At 45.5% G+C, this 20,229-nt stretch overlaps 1 protein-coding gene across 1 annotated transcript in view; it reads right to left on the bottom strand.

Annotated features, from left to right (window-relative positions):
• ATP7B (ATPase copper transporting beta) overlaps window positions 1-20,210 on the bottom strand; it is a 77,128-nt gene extending 56,918 nt beyond the window's left edge. Inside the window, exons 1-2 of the mRNA XM_010352920.2 lie at window positions 19,970-20,210; window positions 19,394-19,498 (exon numbers count right to left, since the gene is read on the bottom strand). Coding sequence (XP_010351222.1) covers window positions 19,394-19,444 — 51 coding nt within the window. The 5' untranslated portion in view covers window positions 19,445-19,498; window positions 19,970-20,210. The remainder of the gene's footprint in view (window positions 1-19,393; window positions 19,499-19,969) is intronic.
• Window positions 20,211-20,229: the final 19 nt, after the last annotated feature.

Below are 20,229 nucleotides of genomic sequence, written 5' to 3'. Positions count from 1 at the left end.
TAAAAAATTTAGAAAAAAAAAACAAACAAAGGAAAAACAGAGTTGCAACTGTGATCAGATAGATTACTGGGTTATCACAGTCCTATCCTGACATTCAAACAACACATCAAACATATCTCTTATTCTGAAAAAGCGTAATTTTGGCAGAAGTAACACTATTTTGCATTTGTATGATAATCTACAAAGTGCTTTCACAATCGTATGAGGCAGGATTTATCATCCGCTTTGCAATGAAGAATCTAAAGAAGAGTGTCCAAGACTCACCTGCCCAGGTCCCACAACCTGTAATGGGTCTGCACTCAGATCCCCTCCACCAAGGCCTCTTTCCCAGCTCTCCTTTCTGAAGAGGCTCCCCTACTCAGCTTCAGGTTGCCCCACTAATCACAGATTGGTGCTGACCTTAAAAATCACTAGCATATGTCATATCTCAAAACTTCAGATATAGGCTGGAAATGGTAAAGTAACAGTTTGGACATTTTTTTAAAATGCCTCAAGCATTTGCACCCCAAAATATTTAATATTTCATTATTTTAAACAACACGGGTAAAAGTATAAATGTTCACCATATATTGTATAACCTGGCAACATATGAAAAGCCTGATTAAAAGATTAAATGCTCTGTCACTCTTTAAAATTCTAAGTGATGTAACACATTAGTTTAGCTACTGGTTTAATACAGTTTAAAGAGATAATGAAATGAAAATTATAAAACTACTTTAGAAAACAAAGTAATTAAAATTGTATCTATCACCTTACTTCCCTCCCTGAAAACCACTCGAACCTCTGTGGAGAAGCTACCCAAACTGGCAGCCACTGAACAATTCTACATTTCCTATTTTTGAATTTGCCTGGAAAGAAACTTTGAAAGAGTCTCTTGGAAATCTGCACAAATTCAGAACACCAAAAACCACTTTTAAATTTTAAAATAAATACATCTGAGCATAGTTACATCCTTGGTTAAAAACCTGATAGCAAAATGCAGAATCTTTAAATACTCAAAAGGAGTGTCTGTCTTCAATATCCAAGTACCCTGTGATTTCAACGTATGTAAATCTCTTGCACAGTACATTCAAAAGTTATTTTCACAAAATGTCCTTTAGTCTTTGGGACTTTAACCAATGAACAACATAAAAATAAGTCTTAGAGGAAGCAAGTACTTATGAAACCTTCCTTTGTATCTAACTAGTAAATGCCTTCGAAAGTCATTTTTTATTTTCGTCTGACTAGGTCAATGAAAAAGACCCCATACACACCACCAGTTGCTCAGAAATGCTACTAAAAGGCACATTTTTACAAAATGTTATAGTGCCTTACTTTTGGACATGACCTAGCCTTTGGAGTAACAAAACTTTAATTTGCTTAAGAAAAGGAACTTCATTTTGCAACATTTTCAAAATGTTTAATTAAAATGTACAGATTAACAAAATAAAGTATACAGTATAAAACACATTAGTAAATAGAAGGAAGGATTCATTTTTGTTCGACTTGCATTGTGGAAAACTTTTGCTTCATAGAGGCTTACAAAATATTCTGAAAACAAATAGCAACAAAATCCAAACTTCCAAGCCAGGTGCTACATTCACACTCTCATTGCACTCCCCAGACCTCCCCCAATACCCCACACAAGAGATATGGAGAGAACCCTTCATCTTTAAACTGGGTCCAAGCCCTTCCAGGCTTTTTAGCCCATCTGCAATTGCACTGACCTGATTGGAACTCATTTCCCAGGTTCCATTCAAAACTCTCTGTGGAAATTCTCCTTCCTCTGACAGTGGAGTGCCTTCCTCCACGGTAGACACTGGCCTGGCTGAGTGCCTAACCCCAGGGCTCTTCCTAAAGGACCACTGCTTGTGGACAGACAGCAGGGTCACACGTGGGTCACTCAGAGTTGCCAGGAAGGACTGGTCAGGGCTCTGGGGCACATCACCCCTGGCTTTCTCCATCGCTGAGTCCATGGTCACACCTTCCCTCCTCACTAAAGCAGTTCACCTTCAGCAGACCATTTGGTTGTGTTAGAGATAAATGCTTTAGAAGTGCCCTCCTAATTAGCAAGGGGAAGACACCCTTCCACTCCTGACCCAGCCCAGGAGAGGCTGCCGGCAGTCTTCAGTCTGGCAGCAAGCTTTGAGAACTTGGGCAGGCTGCACAGTACTGCACCTATTTGCTTTTGTTTATCTACACCCATCCCAGCACTTGGCACCCTCTCGCTCAACACACTGTGTGCAGCACTGTAGATCTTTGCACATGGCATGTGCACACCCTCACCCAGTGCAGACTGGACACCCGGCCAAGGTGTCCATGAGGACAGCATGTAATCACCTGCCAGAGTGCAGCACAGTTTCCTTTTGGCCATGTGCACTTCGAGAAACCCAGTCTAGAGGCAGGAGAGATATGACACTTCCTTTTATTACCAAACTGCTAGCACTTTCTTGGAATAGCTTCAGCTGCCTCTTCCACAGTTCCACTGTTGGCAGGGTGCAGAATACTTGGTGAGAGAAGTATTTCCTAGGCAACATGACTTGCATTTTCAAGAAGGTGTAAGAAAGTTCCATGTTTCCTGTAGCTTTGTTTTCCCTTGGACCAAAGGCTTGACTTCAGTAAGAACTGACTGCACAAACTCACTGGCTAACAAGGCTCGTCTGTTTAAGCAGCACCACAGCCAGGAACTAAGTCACAATTCAGGCTTCTCAAGCTACCTGCTGTTCCACATGGGGATTAATAGGAGGAGACACACGACACTGTCGTAATTCCAGCAGCAGCCTCCTCTGTCAGGCAACATTGCCTCCAGTCCCACCCTCCACCCGACTCTACCCCACTCCACCCTACCCCACCACTCGAAGATCAGAAGGAGGGACCTCATCCCCCATGGCAGGAACAGGTCCACCACAGCCCCTAATCCCAGCCATACCTTCTGCCACCAAGTGTGTGTGGAATTGAGATCAGGGTAAAACGGTCACTCTGTGGCCGGGCGCGGTGGCTCAAGCCTGTAATCCCAGCACTTTGGGAGGCCGAGACGGGCGGATCACGAGGTCAGGAGATCGAGACCATCCTGGCTAACACGGTGAAACCCCGTCTCTCCTAAAAAAATACAAAAAATTAGCCGGGCGAGATGGCGGGCGCCTGTAGTCCCAGCTACTCGGGAGGCTGAGGCGAGAGAATGGCGTAAACCCGGGAGGCGGAGCTTGCAGTGAGCTGAGATCCGGCCACTGCACTCCAGCCTGAGCGACAGAGCGAGACTCCGTCTCAAAAAAAAAAAAAAAAAAAAAACAAAAAACAAACAAACAAAAAAAAAAACGGTCACTCTGTCTCTCCGTGTTATTCTTCACAGCACAATGTACCAGCAGGGGGTCACTAAGGTGTGCACCCAGTGAGGGCACTCAGAACACACACCCAAGGTCACTGAAGGCTGCCTCTTCATAGGTTGCCCACAATGACGCTTCCTCCCCCGTTAACACTGTCATCCCTGCCCCAAGAACTCTCAACTGAGAGATCTGTTCTCTTTGAGGAAAGGCAGCCCAAGGCTGGTCCACGCACCGAAGCCCCTTTGTGCCTGCTTTATCCTGCTGCTTCTTACTGCACTCCGTGGGGGTTGCTATCACTTCTAAAGCACATGATGAGCAACCAACTCCTCCAAAATGTGCCTGGGTTTGTTTCTTATCTTCTAAGTGCTGAGCCAAAAAACAAAGAACCTACCTCAATTTCCAAGAAATATCATTCAAACCCATTTTCATCAAAGGAAAGGTATATTTAATGTTAAAGGCCTTGGGCCCCAACCCTAGCCTCCCTGCCAGACAGAGGCTAGCACCGCAGGGCTGTGCAGCTGCCTCTGTGGGAGCCTATGTAAACACGTCAGGTGCATCTGCGATTGCTTTCTAGTGATTGTTCAGGTCTTGCTTATCTACGTCTCTCCCTTCCTGATAGGATCTATCAGGAGCTCCACATGCTCTGCTGACCACCTGACATTTCATTTATGGGGCATCAGAAGTAGGTTTTCCAGGTAACTGAGGCTTATCTCTTTAAGCATTAGATTTTTAAAAAATTAGTCATTCCAGGTGAAAATCTTCCCTAAAGGTAACATCTATTTTTCTGCTGCCTTTTAAAGCGAGTTATTGAACATATTTTAACTTTTCCTTGGTGATATGAGATTATAAATATAAATGCTTCTTCTGTGCTGTGCCTATGAATAGCTAATAAGGAAAATATATAGGGATCATATGTGCCACATGCTTTTAAATAGTCCATCCTGTTAGCTCCATGAAATTGAAATACTTCACCATTCAAACCACTTCTAGATGGTGGCTCAGATCCAGAAGACAGCCAGAAAAAGGGGCTGGGCCAGGTTAGAAAGAGCAGAGTCTAGACTTTGTCCTGTGGGTGGTGTAGAATCACCAGGAGTTTCTGAGCACAGAACTCACAGAATCATATTTGTGATCTGGAAACAGTTTGGGCAGAAACAAGAATGAAGACTCAGGAGAGGGGGGATTACAAGGGGCAGGAAATTTAATAGTAGAATATGATTAAACAAACGAGGAGGCCTCCCAACTCAGTGACTGCTGGATCACAGTAGGTGACAAAAAGTGGGGGCCTGAGGATGACAATGCCATTTCCAGTTTCGCAGATTGGGCACATGGTGATGAGTACACCAAGATGAGCGGGGAGGGTAGGAAGAAGGCAAGTCTGGGGTAAACACAGTGGCTTCTCCTTTGCTCCCATAGAATCTAAGGGACCTGTGGAACAGCCAAGGCATGGGCCACCTCCCCAGGCTACAGCATTAAGTACAAACTCCTCTTTCTAGCACCTTCCCCTTTCCTCACACCTGACCCTGGCTTCCCTGCTCCTCCCCTTCAAGGCACCATCTAATCCTTCTTATCCTTCAAGTCCTGCCTCTCTGTGGAATCCAGCCAGCGGCTCTCTCCCTTATCTGAATTCCAACATCACTAATGTCAACATCAGGGTGCCAGCAGGGGTTCAGCCTGTAACAATGCTGGAGGACAAGTCTTCTCTGTCCACTGAGGCTGCAGTCAGCTCAGTCCACACTTGTTACTGATGCCTATGGGCATGTGCTCACTTTGGGAAACATGGTCAGATTCTACGAGGATCTCATATCTTAGCTGCCCACACACCTAACATGGTGATGAACAGTATCAGGCATTAAATAAGCATATTTAAGCAGTTAAATATTTACATACTTACATTTTAATAAGTATATTTAACCATATTTTAAAAATGAGTTGAATTATATACTGCTCAGAATGTGCTTTCTACCTAGAATTTCATGGTACTTTTTGCCCCCCTTACCACAACGCAAGGGCAAACTCTATCAGTCCCTCATGTATTCCTTCTAGAACAGGTCTTCAAGGGTTTCCTTGCACTAGATCATTCTGTCTTCCATATGTACAAATTTCACGAGCCATTTTCCAGAAGAAAATTCATCTTCTTTACGTCCTACTCACCTTCACAGTCTGTGGATCTTTCCTGTATAGAAATAAATATCTCTTTGGTGTCCTAAACAATCTTGTTGCAATCTGAGAAGCCTGGGCCCAAAGGCAGATGGGCAGCTCATGTTTCCATGAACCTCCAGGACAAAGGGCTCTTTGGAGGAGGGACATCTGGTTAAAATATTTCAGCACTCACAAACATTACCTGCTCAGTCCAGCTAGAGGCTAACATTGGGCAGGGCTTCCCAGATGAAATCCCCAGGCCAGCCCTCCCAAGATGGGGAGAGGAGTCCCGGATCCTATGACGGGACAGGAGGGCAGAGCCTGACATTAAAGCTGCATGCTCGGTTCCCAAGCAGAGAACATGAGCACTGCAAAACAGCACAGCCACCAACAGTCAGGGCTCCAGCAGCCCAGCCTTCAGAACAGAGGGGAGTGTTAACTGATGCAGATTATTTATAGTCTGAGAGCCATGTATTTAAGTGTATGCACAACAGAAGACCAGAAGAGGAGCACAAGACACATACTGCTCTTGGAAGTTTACTGGCAAGTTAGGAGAGAAGAACAGTAGCAAAGGGCAGTATTCAATTCTGAATTCCTCAACCACTAGGTGCTGGGAGCGGGGGAGGGAAGGATGGTGGGCTTTAACATCAGCTTGGCTTCTCCCCATACTGCTGCTGATCTCCAAGACTGAAACAACTAGTTCAGCAGGACTTTCATACCAGCTTACTAACAGGAGACAGGCACAAATAAACACATAGCTAAGTAAGCTCACTGGAGGAGTGCTGTTAAATAAACTGCACTTGGCTGAACAGTCTTGAGTGAAAAATGATTACGATAGTTCTAAATTATGAAGAGACGGGATGCCAAAAAGAGAAACAATGGGATTATCGAAAAGTAAAAGCCAGTGTTTCCATTTCACAGTTCATTCCATGTACCTTCGACTTCACTGGCTGCCCTCATCATCTGGCACCTACCTGCAAAACTCCAACACTGCTTTACCCTCAGTTCCACTTGGTTTCACGCCTGTCCTCTAGCAGCTCAACAAGAGTGAAACAGAACGCACATCCAGGCTGGCTGGCCGCACTCTGATTCAGCACCACTAACTGTGGGAGGACCTGTGCTGCCACCTGGCAGTCCAACTACCCCCTAGTCCTCTCACCCTTCGCTCTCCGAGACAGTGGTCCTATCCCCTCTCCGGCTCCTCAGGTCCCCACTGCCCACCCCCATCCTTACTCTCAGTCAGTGACACTCGCACTGCCCAAGGTGACCAGTCCTTGTCTCCAAGCTCAGCCTCCAAGTTGCCCCACCTGCCTGATTTTCCTCCTGTACTTCCCACCAACAGCTCCTACTCAGAGTCTTTCACCAGAGCCTCCAAGCCCCCAAACCTTCAAGTGCTGCAGTGGCCCCCAGCTCGGCCCTTGGACCTCTTTTCCATCTCTGTTCATTCCTTGTGCACTCATCCAGGCCAGGAGAAGTATACCTTTCTTAGCTCACTCAGGCTGCTATCACAAAATACCTTAGACTGGATAATTTATAAACAACAAAAATTTATTGCTCACAGCTCAGGAGCCTGGGAAGTCCCGGAGCCAGCAGATTCAGTGTCTGCTGAAGGCCGTTCTGCTTCATAGATGGTGCCTTGCTGCTGCATCCTCAAATGGCAGAAGAGCAAAGTGGCTCCCTCAAGCCTCTTTTATGAAGGCACTAACCTCATTCGATAAGGCAGAGCCCTCATGGCCAAATCACCTCCTAAAGTCCTCACCTCCTAATACCATCACCTTCAGGGTTACATTCCAACATATGAATTTTGCAGGGATATTAACATTCAGACTATATCACCACCTACAGCCTACAATTCCCAAACGCTACACTTACAGACCCAAACACCTCATCACCATCTCCTCAGTGTTTCTTACATATCTCAAACTTAACTTGTCTCCCAATATTCTGCCCTTCCCCTGCTGCTCCCACAGTCTTCCCCACCTTAGTGAATACAACTCTTTCCTTCCACTTGCCCAGGAAAAAAATCTGGATTCCTCTTTGATAAGAATCATTTCATCCAGGCACAGTAGCTCATGCCTGCAATCCCAGCACTTTGGAAGGCCAAGGCAGGAGGACCGCTTGAGCCCAGAAGTTTCAGACCAGCTTGGGCAACACAGTGAGACACCATCTCTTCAAAAAATAAAAAAATAGCTGGGCATGGTGGTGTACACTTGTACTCCCAGGTACTCAGAAGGCCGAGGTGGGAGGATCACTTAAGCCCAGGAGGTGGATGGAGGTTGCAGTGATCTGTGATTGGACCACTGCACTCTAGCCTGGATGACAGTGTGAGATTCTATCTCAAAAATAATAATTAAAATTAATTTAAAATTAAAAAGTAAAAAAGAATCATCTCCTTCTTTCAAACCCACATGTAAATGTTTAGCAAATTCTGTTAGTTCCACCATCAATATGCATCCTGCATCCAATGACTTCAACACATCCACAAGAACCCTGGTACAAGCCACCAGCTCATCTCACCTGCACTATTGCTTAGAATCTCCTAACTGACCTCCTGGCTTCTGCTCTTAGCCCCTAAAGTCTATTCTCAACACAGAAGTCAGATGAATGCCTTTAAGAGGAAGTCACAAGATGTCATTCCCTGAAAATGCCTCCAGGGGGTTCCCATGTGCTTGATAAAACCTAAAATCCTTACAACGACGATCTGTAAGACTATACAGTTGCAGCCGTCCCATTACCTTCCAACTTATCCTCACACTCCTGGCCCCTTACTCACTCTGAAACAATCATTCTAATATTGCTGTTCCTTAGGTAAGCAAGGTGTAAACCTGCCTCCGGAACTTTCTACTAGCTTAGAAATACTTCCCTCCAACCTCCCATATCCAGAGGGCTCACCTCCTCACCTCCATGAGATTTTTGCTCAAATGTCAACTTCTCAGTGATTTCCCCCAAATGACCCTATCTAAATTTCATGCACTCCCAATTCCCTATCATCCTTCCCTGTCTTATTTTTCTCGAGAATTCTCAATCACCACCAAATGCAATAATATATCTTTTACTTACTCTTTTTTTTTTTTTTTTTTGAGACGGAGTCTTGCTCTGTCGCCCGGGCTGGAGTGCAGTGGCCGGATCTCAGCTCACTGCAAGCTCTGCCTCCCAGGTTTACGCCATTCTCCTGCCTCAGCCTCCGGAATAGCTGGGACTACAAGTGCCCGCCACCTCGCCCAGGTAGTTTTTTTTTTTTTTTTTTTTTGTATTTTTAGTAGAGACGGGGTTTCACTGTGTTAGCCAGGATGGTCTCGATCTCCTGACCTTGTGATCCGCCCGTCTCGGCCTCCCAAAGTGCTGGGATTACAGGGTTGAGCCACCGTGCCCGGCCTACTTACTCTTTTTTAACAACCATCCCCCCAGTTAGGATCTAAGTTTCACAAGTGCAGGAATCCTTCACTTTTTTTTTTTTTTTTAAAGGACAGGGTCTCACTCTGTCACCCAAGCTGGAGTGCACTGGTGTGATCTTGGCTCACTGCAGCCTCCGCCTCCCTGGCTCAAGTGATCCTCCCATCTCAGCCTCCCATGTACCTGGGGCTACAGTTGAGTGCCACCATGCCCAGCTTGCTTGCTTATTGATTGATTGATTGATTGACTGATTGTTTAGTAGAGACAAGGGTTTCACTACGTTATCCAGGCTGGCCTCGAACTCCTGAGCTCAAGCAATCCGCCTACTTTGGCCTCCCAAAGTGCTGGGATTACAGGTCTGAACCACCACACACAGCCTCTTCACATCTATTTTGTTCAGTCACTGCTGTATTCCAAGGTCTAAAACACTGCTTGACACTTAAAGATTTTCTCAATAAATATTTGTTGAATGAATGACAAAGAATGCCAAGCAAAAACAACTTACAAATGTGCTTGCTGTAGAAAGACTGCTAAACTTTCAGACAATACTCAACATTCAGGGCCAGGTGTGGGGGCTCATGCCTGTAATCCTAGCACTTTGAGAGGCTGAAATGGGAGGATCACTTGAGCCCAGGAGTTTAAAACCAGCCTGGGCAAAATGGTGAAACGCTGTCTCTACAAAAAAAAAAATTTTTTTAATTAGCTGGGCATGGGGGCACATGCCTGCAGTCCCTACTACTCAAGAAGCCGAGGTGGTAGGATCACCTGAGCCCAAGGAGAACCAGGCTGCAGTGAGCCTGCCACTGCATTCCAGCCTGGGCAACAAAGAACCTGTTAAAGAAGAGGGGAGGGGAGGGAAGGGGAAGGGAGAAGATGGGAGGGGAGGGGGAGGGGAGGGAGGGAGGGAAGGAAGAAAGGGAGGGAGGGAGGGAGCTAGTGAGCCTCATGCAAAAGCTGACTCCCTCCCTCACTTACTCATTCCTTTATCCCTTTAAGCCAGGGATCTAAGTTCAAACACAGGGATCTCTCAGAGATATCATGGGTTTGGTTCTAGATCATCACAATAAAGCAAATATCCTAATAATGTGAGTGACACAAAGGTTTTGGTTTCCTTGTGCACATAAACGTTATGTTTACACTATAGTCTATTAAGTGTGCAATAGCATTATGTCTAAAAAAATACATACACCTTAATTTAAAAATATGTTATGGCAAAAAAATGCTAACAATCATCTGAGCTGTCAGTAAGTCATGGTCTTTCTGCTAGTAGAAGGCCTTGCTTCAATGTTGAGGACCGTGCTCTGGATGAGGCTTTGGCTTAAGAGAATGTTGTGTCTGGTTTGATCTTATGCCCAAATCACTAAAACTTTCTCCATATCAGCAGTAAGGCTGTTTTGCTTTCTTATCATTCATGTGTTCACTGGAGTAGTACTTACTTTCCTACAAGGACTTTACCTTTGCATTCACAACTTTGCTAACTGTTTGGCACCGGAGTCCTAGGTTTCAGCCTATCTCAGCTTTTGACAAGACTTCCTCACTAAGCTTAATCATTTCTAGCTTTTAAAGGGAGTGGACTCTTTCACTTGAACACTTAGAATCCATTGTAGGGTTATTAATTGGCCTAATTTTAATACCGTTGTGTCTTAGGAAATAGGGAGACCTGAGAGGGAGGGAGAGACAGAGACAAGAACTGCTGGAGTCAGTGCAGCAGTCAGAATGCACACATTTATAGATTAACTTTGCCATCTTATACGTGCCCCAAGATGATTATAATGGTAGCATCAAAGAGCACTGATCACAGATCACCATAACAGATATAATAATAATGAAAAATCTGAAATACTGTGAGAATTACCAAAATGTGGCATGAAGTGAGTACATGCTGTTACACAAATGGCATCAGTAGACTTGCTCAGTGCAGGGTTGCCAGAAACCTTCAACTGGTTAAAAAAAAAAAAAAAAAAAAATACAGCATCTGCAAAAGGGCAATAAAGCAAAGGTGTGCCTGTACTGTCACAAGTAGGCAGTGACTTAAATGAGCAGAACAGGCCGTGTGGGGCTTGCGGCCACAGGAGGAGCTCATGTCCCACCTGGAAGAGGCAGCTGTTCCTCAGCTCCAGCCAACTGTTGTCAAAAGGCCTGGTGTCACTAGAGCTTCCAAGAGAAGGTGGATAGCTGGAGTTTTACACAGTAAAATCGTCCCATTTTAAGATGTTGAAAACTGGCCACAGTTCTAGCCAATGGAATATAAGGCAAAGCTGTTTGTCAGGGCTCCTAAGCAGGCTCCTTAAAAAAGAGTGGGACTGGCTGGGCGTGGTGGCTCACGCCTATAATCCCAGCACTTTGGGAGGCCGAGGCAGGCAGATTACCTGAGGTCAAGAGTTCAAGACCAGCCTGGCCAACATGGTGAAACCCCGTCTCTACTAAAAAAATATATAAAAATTAGCCGGGTGTGGTGGCACATGCCTGTAAACCCAGCTACTCGGGAGGCTGAGGCAGGAGAACTGCTTGAGCCCAGGAGAGGGAGGTTGCAGTGAGCCGAGATCGTGCCACTGCACTCCAGCCTGGCTGACAGAGCAAGACTCTGTCTCAAAAAAAAAAAAAAAAAAAGAGAGAGAGCAGGATTATTCTTGCCTTTCCCTTATTTCAGCGGTGTACAAACTTGAAATACACAGCTGCAGCCCCAACAGCTGTCTTAGGCCATGAGGTATCAGGAAGATGGAGTTGCATCCTAACTTGTGTTAAAAAAATCATTAATCAGGAAGCAATTAGACTGAGAAGACTCCAGCACTTCAGGTTCCTATGTAAGCAAACCAAACCCAACTCAGTATAAACAGTAAAACAAAGCTTAAGTGTAACCAATCAGAATCCATCAACTACCTCTAACTAGAGACTTCATCAATCAGGAACCGCCAACTAAACTCTAACTAGGGTCTTTTTTATTCCTTATTTTTAATTTTTTCTCCAATCTCATGACAGCTTATAACTAGGCCTTTCTACTTTAACCAATTAATTATTCTCTTTGTTTTGCTTCCCTGAACACTTTATAGTCTTTCCCTCATTCCCCCTAGATGGAGCCCTGAACTGTGTAGTCTGGCACTGGCCAATTCATGACTCTGATGGTATTGCCCTAGTGGGGGTGCTCTGTGACAGCTCTTCCCCATAGACGTTTTCTGCCTGGGCCCGGGTTCTCCAAGACATCCTCTGAAATCTAGATGAAAGTAGCCACACTCCACAGCTCTTGAACTCTGCTCAGCTGCAGTCAGCACCACATTGACACCAAGGTTTACAGCCTGCACCTTCCAGAGCAGCAGCCCAAGCCACACCTGAGCCACAGCTGGGGTGGCCAAGGAGCACTGCAGAATGCAGGAAGCAGAGATTCGAGGTAGCCCTGGGCAACTAGACCCATGGCTCCACTGGCGGGGCATGGTCCTCTCCCTCCTGCCCTCATGGTCCAGGCACTCAGGGCCTGTGACAGAAGTAGTAGTCCCAAAGACATTCCAAATCCCTTTAAGGTCATTCTTCCCAGCAGCCTTTTTATTCTTTATGATCTAGCCAGACTGAACATTTTCCAAATCTTTGTAAGTTCTGCTTCCCCTTTGATTATAATTTCTGTCTTTAATTTGTTTTCTTCTTGCATTTTCTTACAAGCAATTAAGAGAAGCCATGCAGCACCCTGCACTCTCTGCTTAGAGATTTCTTCCACCAAACATCCTAGTTCATCACTCTTCATCTAGTTCATCATCTATCCTCCACAAAGCATTAGGGCACAGACACAACTGACCCACGTTCTCTGCCATTTTATAAATAAAAACAGAATGGGCTTTTCTCTAGTTCCCAATAAAATATTCCTCATTTCTATCTAAGACCTCATCAAAATGACCTTTGCTGTCCATATTTCCACCAACATTCTGATCATGACCACTTAAGTAACCTCTAAGAAGATTCGGGTTCTGTCTACAGCTCTGTTCTTCTGGGCCCTCACTAAAATAATCCTTAATGCTTAGTTCATACTATCTAGGCTTTTTCCAGCATATACCTCCAAACTCTTCCAGCCCCCTCCCCTTTACCCAGTTCCAAAGCCAACTCCCCGTTTTCAGGGATCTGTCATAGCAATACTCCACTTCTTGGTACCAATTTCTATCTTAGTCCCTTTGTGCCTCTGTTGGGAACAGGCCCCCCAAAACTGGCCATAAACAAAATCTCTGCAGCACTGTGACATGTTCATGACGGCCATAACACCCACATTGGAAGGTTGTGGGTTTACTGGAATGAGGGCAAGGAATATCTGGCCTGCCCAGGGCGGAAAACCGCTTAAAGATGTTCTTAAACCACAAACAACACCATGAGCGACCTGTGCCTAAAGGGCATGTTCCTGCTGCAGATAACTAGCCAGACCCATCCCTTTATTTCAGCCCATCCCTTACTTTTAGTTAATCGAATATCTATAGAAACAATGCTAATGACTGGCTTGCTGTTAATAAATTTGTGGGTAAATCTCTGTTCAGGACTCTCAGCTCTGAAGGCTGTGAGACCCCTGATTTCCCACTTTACATCTCTATATTTCTGTGTGTCTTTAATTCCTCTAATGCCACTGGGTTAGGGTCTCCCAACTGAGCTGGTCTCGGCATGCCTCTATAACAAACTACCACAGACTAGGTAGTTATAAACAATACAACTCTATTTCTCATAGTTCTGGAGGCTGGACAGTCCAAGATTAAGGCTCTGGCGAGTTAGTCAGTGTCTGGTGGGGTCTGCCCTGTTTTAAAATGGAGCCATGTTTTTGTGTCCTCCAGAGGACAGAAACATTGTGTCCTCCCTCATGTGGCTGAGGAGGTGAAAAGGGGCAAACTCCCTCCATCCAGACTTTTCATAAGGGGACCTAGTCCCACTCATGAGGGCTTCAATCACCTCCTATAGGATTCACTTTTTAATACTGTTACACTGGGGATTAACATTCAACATGAAATATGGGATGACAACACTCAAACCATAGCAGAGGCCATTCAAATAAGAACTGGGGAGGACCTGTCTTTGGTATTCATGGAAACCTAAACAAGAGAAGATTCAGGACAGCAGTGAAGGAAAAGCCAGAGGGCAATGGGAAAAGCAGTGGACAGACTGCCTTTGTGTATCAGGAGACACAAACAAAAATGTTCACAACAGAGTTGCTCATAAAGTGCAAAAACCCACAGACCTCCAAGCACTCTTCAAGGAAACTAGATAAACTGTGCTGTATACCTCCCAATGGCATTTAACACAGCCATGAATCTTAGAAATGCAATGTCTAGTTAGAAAAGCTGGTCCTTTAAGACTACACGTACTATAATACCATATTTATGAAGCTCAGAAAGGAGGAAAACTAAATAATATATTATACAAGCATTCATATATATGTAACAAAGCTTAATAGAAAATAGAAAGCTGGGTTACAATGAACACAATATCGAGCACGGTGGTCACCTCTGTGGTGGGCACTCCTATGGGTGATGCGAAAAGATAAGGAAGGAGCAGCTGGGAGGGTGCCATGGTGGTGATCACACTCTTGTTCGTGAGTCAGGTGGGGTTCCTAGGCACTTTCTGTAAACAAGCAAGTGCAGACTATTCTTTCTAGGAAACTGAGGGAAAAAGGGAGAAGAGAAATAGTGTAACAGCTAGTGACAGATACAAAGTAATGGGAGAGATTTTAGAATAAAAGCAAATTGCACAGTGTCACAGGCAGAAAGAGAGAAATCAGCAGAAAAGGGGAAAGTGGAGAGAAGACATGGTCAATAACCAGTAGGCTCCAGAACAAGCAGAGAGGAAGGCGTCAAGGACACTGGTAGAGGGGATGACCTTAAAAGAAGACAGGCCTGTCCTCCGATTCTAGAGATAAGGAGACAAACATAGGTTGTAGGTCTAATAAAATTTGGAATAGAATAAACAGACAACCTACAGAAGGGGAAAAAATATTTACAAAATATGCATCAGACAAAGGTCTAAAATCCTGAATCTATAAGAAACTTAAACAAATCAACAAGCAAAAAAGAACCCATTGAAAAATGGGCAAAGGACATAAATAGACACTTCTCAAAGAAAGACATACATGATACACGTGGCCAACAAGCATATGAAAAAATGCTCAACATTACAAATCACCAGGGAAATGCAAATCAAAACCACAGTGAGATACCATCTCACACCAGTCAGTATGACTACTACTAAAAAGTCAAAAATAGCAGATGCTGGCAAGGTGGCGGAGAAAAGAAAATGCATACACACAACTGCTGGGAATGTAAATTAATTCAGCTATTGTGGAAAGCAACCTGGAGATTTCTCAAAGAATTTAAAAATAGAACTATCATTTGGCTAGGCACAGTGGCTCTTGCCTGTAATCCCAGCACTTTAGGAGGCCAAGGAGGGAAGATGGCTTGAGCCCAGGAGTTTCAGACCAGCCCAACCGGGCAACATGGCAAAACCTGTCCCTTAGAGAAAAAAAAAAAAAAAAAATTAGCTGGACGTGATGACATGTGACTGTAGTTGCAGCTGCTTGGGAGGCTGAGATGGGAGGATCACTTGACCCCAAGGAGGTTGAGGCTGCAGTGAGCCGTCATCATGCCACTGCACTCCAGAGCCTAGGGGACAGAGTGAGACCTTGTCAAAAAACAAAAAGTAGTACCATTTGACCCCACAATCCCATTATTGAGTGTATACCCAAGGGAATATAAATCTTTCTACCATAAAGACAAATGCATGCATATGCTCATTTCAACACTGTTCACAACATAGCAAAAACAGAATCAACCTGGATGAGCATCAAAGGCAGAGCAGATAAAGAAAATGTGATACATATGCACCATGGAATACTACATAACCACAAAAAAAGAATGAGATCATGTCCTTTGCAGCAACATGGATAGAGCTGGAGGTCATTATCCTAAGCAAATTAACGCCAGAATCAAAAACCAAATACTGCATGTTGTCACTTATAAGTGGGAGCTAACCACTGAGTACACATGGACACTAAGAAAGAACAACAGACACTGGGGCCTACTTGGGGGTGGAGGGTGGGAGGAGGGTGAGGATTAAAAAACGACCTATGGGGTATCTGTACACCTACCCCCACAACACGCAATTTACCCATGTAACAAATCTACCTCTTGAAACAAAAAGAAAAGTTGGAAAGGAAAAGAAAAATTGAGGGAGAAGGTGGGTAGAGCTAGGCAGAAAGTTGAAGAAAAACATACTCAATGATGTCAATTTCCTTGAGTAAGAAGTAAAGTTACCTGTTGAAAACAAGGGACAGCAGAAATTGTGCAGAGGGCTCACTCCAAATGGAAAAGGCTTGCCAAGAATCACACAAAGTTGATAAGGACAAGTAAAAGGCATCGGAAGGCACAACTGCGATTAGAAACAAGAAACTGCTAGCAGCACCATCCATGTGGTTGCCTGAATTTCTGGCTCCAACAAAGCTGCTATGTTCAGAAATGAAAGATTTCACAATTCCTAGTGTTCTAAAAGTTGTATTTGTGGCCAGGCATGGTGGCTCATGTCTGTAATCTCAGCACTTTGGTAGGCCAAGGAGGGTGGATCACCTGAGGTAAGGAGTTCGAGACCAGCCTGGCCAACATGGTGACACCCAGTCTCTATTTAAAATACAAAAATTAGCCAGGCTTGGGGGTGGATGCCTGTAATCCCAGCTACTCGGGAGGCTGAAGCAGGAGAATTGCTTCAACCCAGGAGGCAGAGGTTGCAGTGAGCCAAGATCAAGTCATTGCACTCCAAGCAGGCGACATAGTGAGACTCGGTCTAAAAAAAAAAAAATACACACACAAAACAAAAACAAAAACAAAAACAAAAACAAAAAAGTTGTATTTACTATGTTAGTTACATCGCAATAAAAAAGTCATTCTCTGCTTTGCCCCCTATCTCACTGACCTTTGATCTGCTCAGATTTTCTCCTTTAATTTAGCTAAAAAGAAAAAAGAAAAATCTATACAAGAAGAAAAAAGCTATGGACATTTCAGAACATCACTCATCACTATGCAATGATTCCAATTTTCTCCTATAGATAAAAATGATACTAAAGTCACCCGAACATGGATACTTCCTTGATACCTATGCTATGGCATCAGTGAGCAGTGTCCATGTTACTGGGCCATCTCCATCCCTCCCATTGAGAGGAAAATGTATGTCAGGCAAAGAAGCACTTAAAATCCATCTCTGTCACTTGCTTAGTTTATTTTACCCTGCTCTGTAGTTACCAACTGCACTCTGTTGCTGCTAAAACGACCACTGGCCTCTAATATTCAGGACAGTTGAGTTTAGACAACCTAGTTTCTCTACCAAGAAGACAATTCCATAGAGAGTAAGGGTAGAAGACCTAACTTACAGTTCTTTTTCAGGCTTTTCAGCCACCTTTGGTCTGGATGGGGACGATCATTTCCAATAGTCTCTAGCTGGTCTCCCGTAGTTTCCTGCCCAGTTCACCCTCTGCCTTGCAGGAGTGACTTAGGCTGTTATCCTGTAGGGTAAAGTCCAAACTCCTAGCCTGATAAACAGGGTCTTCCACGGACCTTCCAGCCTTCCACTCTTCCAGCCTTGCCACACCCCTCACAGTCCCCTAACTGCCTCTTTCCATTTCCAGTCCTCTGGACCTTTACACATGCTGGTCTCTGCCTCCAACGCCTTTCTCTCCATGCACCCATGTGCCTAATCAACGCCCTTCGACTAGGATGTAAATTCATTAGGGCAAGGTCTTGGTGCCGCCTAAATCCCCAGTGTCTAAAATGCCTGGCACACATCACTCAAAAAAATATTTGTTGAATAAATGTTGATAACAAGATATAATATCTACATCAAAGAGTTTTTGTGAGGATTAAACACAAGAGTGCACATAGAGGGATATGAGTGCCTAACGCAATGCCCAGCACACAGTAAGTTCAATAACGTTGGTCAACGCTATTATCAGAGGATTCCAGAAGACAGGTTAACACGGGCAGGAGCAGTTACAGAACGTTTCAAGGAGGTGGCAGGTCTTGAGCTTGATTTGGAAGGATTAGGATTTTTTTTTTTTTTTTTTTTTTTTTTTTTTTTGAGAGGGAGTCTGGCTCTGTTGCCCAGGCTGGAGTGCAGTGGCCGGATCTCAGCTCACTGCAAGCTCTGCCTCCCGGGTTTATGCCATTCTCCTGCCTCAGCCTCCCAAGTAGCTGGGACTACAGGCGCCCGCCACCTCGCCCGGCTAGCTTTTTGTATTTTTTAGTAGAGACGGAGTTTCACCGTGTTAGCCAGGATGGTCTTGAACTCCTGACCTCGTGATCCGCCCGTCTCGGCCTCCCAAAGTGCTGGGATTACAGGCTTGAGCCACCGCGCCCGGCCAGGATTAGGATTTTTTTCTCTAGGTGGGGACATTGTAGGAAGTTGAAATCTCCGCTGCACAAGCCACCGCTCCCAATATTTCTTCATATCCCTATCAAATGCAGAGTCATCATACCATACAAACCACCTACCAACCAGCCTCTCTCTGTCCATCCACTAATCCATTAGTTTTCATTTCTGTATCACTGGAGCCTAGATGAATTCACTACTAAACGGCACCCAGCAATGTTGCTGAATTAGTTTCAGAAATCTGTGGAAAAGAAACAGCCTACTGTTCTGTCCAGCAATCCAGGCCTAAGTATCTATCCTAAAGAAACAGTGTCAGCATTAAAAATCATGTACAAAGACGTTCACTTCTAAGAGAGAGAGGGGGAAAAAAGTAGCAAACAATGTCCACCACTAGGAAACCATGAATAAACTATGATGCGTTCAAACTGTGCAGAGGTTGCACTGAATTAGACAGTTAGTGAAACAATCTCTAAGATATATTGTTAAACTGAAAAAAGTTAGAGAATACACATACAGTGATCTCATTTTGGTAAAACAAAAATTTTAACACCTCACACAAACGAAACCTAAAGATTTCTCTTGAGTGTGTGCATATTACATATAGATACACGTATCAACTCTTCAACACTGTGCCTGAAACATAGTAAGTTCTCAATAAATATCTGCCAAATGAAGACATATGTACATGAATAGAAAAATATTGAAAAATAGATCTGCTTTTCGTGCAAAATATTTCTGTGCTGTTCGCATTTTTAAAAGATTGTTTTAATGTATTACTTGTACAATTAAAATGAATTTAAAACAGTTATAAAAGTTCCTGGGCCTCGATATACCATATCTGGTCCAAGCACCAGGCTCTGAGTAACTTCTCCAGGTAACTAACTTCATCGTTTTGAGCCATTAGGGCCCTAGCACAGCAACTCGACGCTCACTTTACCTCTCCAGCATCAGACCCCCTAAAAGCATAAAGGTACATTTTGAGGTGCGGGGTTTTCCATCGTTCCCAAACACCAGTTGACTGCACGCTTTTTCTAAAGCGTCCTTTTCTCCCACGCCACGACGCCCCTGGAGCTGGGGGTGTGGCTCGGCCTTGCCTGCGCACCCCCTGGGGTAGAGTAAGCATAGGACATGGGGAGGGAAGTCCTCCTGGTGGGAGTGAGCTCGCTGCGCGGGAGCGGGGGAACAAAACTCACTTTCCGACTGGCCCCTTCTCTGGCAGTGATCTGTCTCTCCTGCTCAGGCATCGTCCTGCGCGGACACCGAATTCTTCTCTGATCTGGCTCAGAGCCAAAGGTCACCTGGTCGGCAGAGGAGAGTGTAGTGTTAAAATCCGGGGAGGCGAGGCGCGGAGCGTGAGGGCATCGGCGCGGCTCGGCTCTAACGCCAAGAGGGGTCCGGGAACCGCCCCTTAATTTGGGACCGGGGAAGCTGCAGCTCTCGCCACACGGATGATTCAAAGTTGCGCGCCGCCGTCCTCCCGACATGGGGCCGTGCGGATGAGAGCGCGAGGGGAGAGTGGGCCTCGGACCCTCGCCCACTCCCCAAGGGGCTGGGAGTGCCCGCCCCTGGAACTGCCAGCCCCGCCGGTGCCTAAGTGTCTTCTGCCGTGCCGGCGCCGCAGGGCGGAGGCCCGTCCTCCTCCGCGGTCTCAGTCACCTCGCGCTGGTGCGCTCCGACACTGTACTGGGATCTCAAGCGTATGCGGGAGCGTGAGGGCAGGTGAGCGGCACAGAGTCGGGCCTCAGACACAGCTCCCAGGGCTCACCCACCGTCTGCGGGGAAGGTGCCGGGTGGCGCCACGTCGGGTCAGCTCTGCGCTGCCCCCTCCTCGGACTCTGCGCCTGGCTGCCGGGCGCCGTGGGTCCCAAAGGAAGCAACCGCGGCGACAGTGAACTCTGCACCTGGAAAATCGATCCGCGGTGCGCAAAGGCCAGCCAATGGCCTCCAACAGGCGACGGACTCTGGGCCGCGGACTGGGGCGCAGGCGCCCAGGCGGGGGCTTCCAGTGGGGTAGAGGGTCAAGGGAAGG

Source organism: Rhinopithecus roxellana, chromosome 18 (genome assembly GCF_007565055.1).
Source record: "Rhinopithecus roxellana isolate Shanxi Qingling chromosome 18, ASM756505v1, whole genome shotgun sequence".
Taxonomy (NCBI): domain Eukaryota; kingdom Metazoa; phylum Chordata; class Mammalia; order Primates; family Cercopithecidae; genus Rhinopithecus; species Rhinopithecus roxellana.
This window is presented reverse-complemented; position numbering and strand designations above follow the sequence as displayed.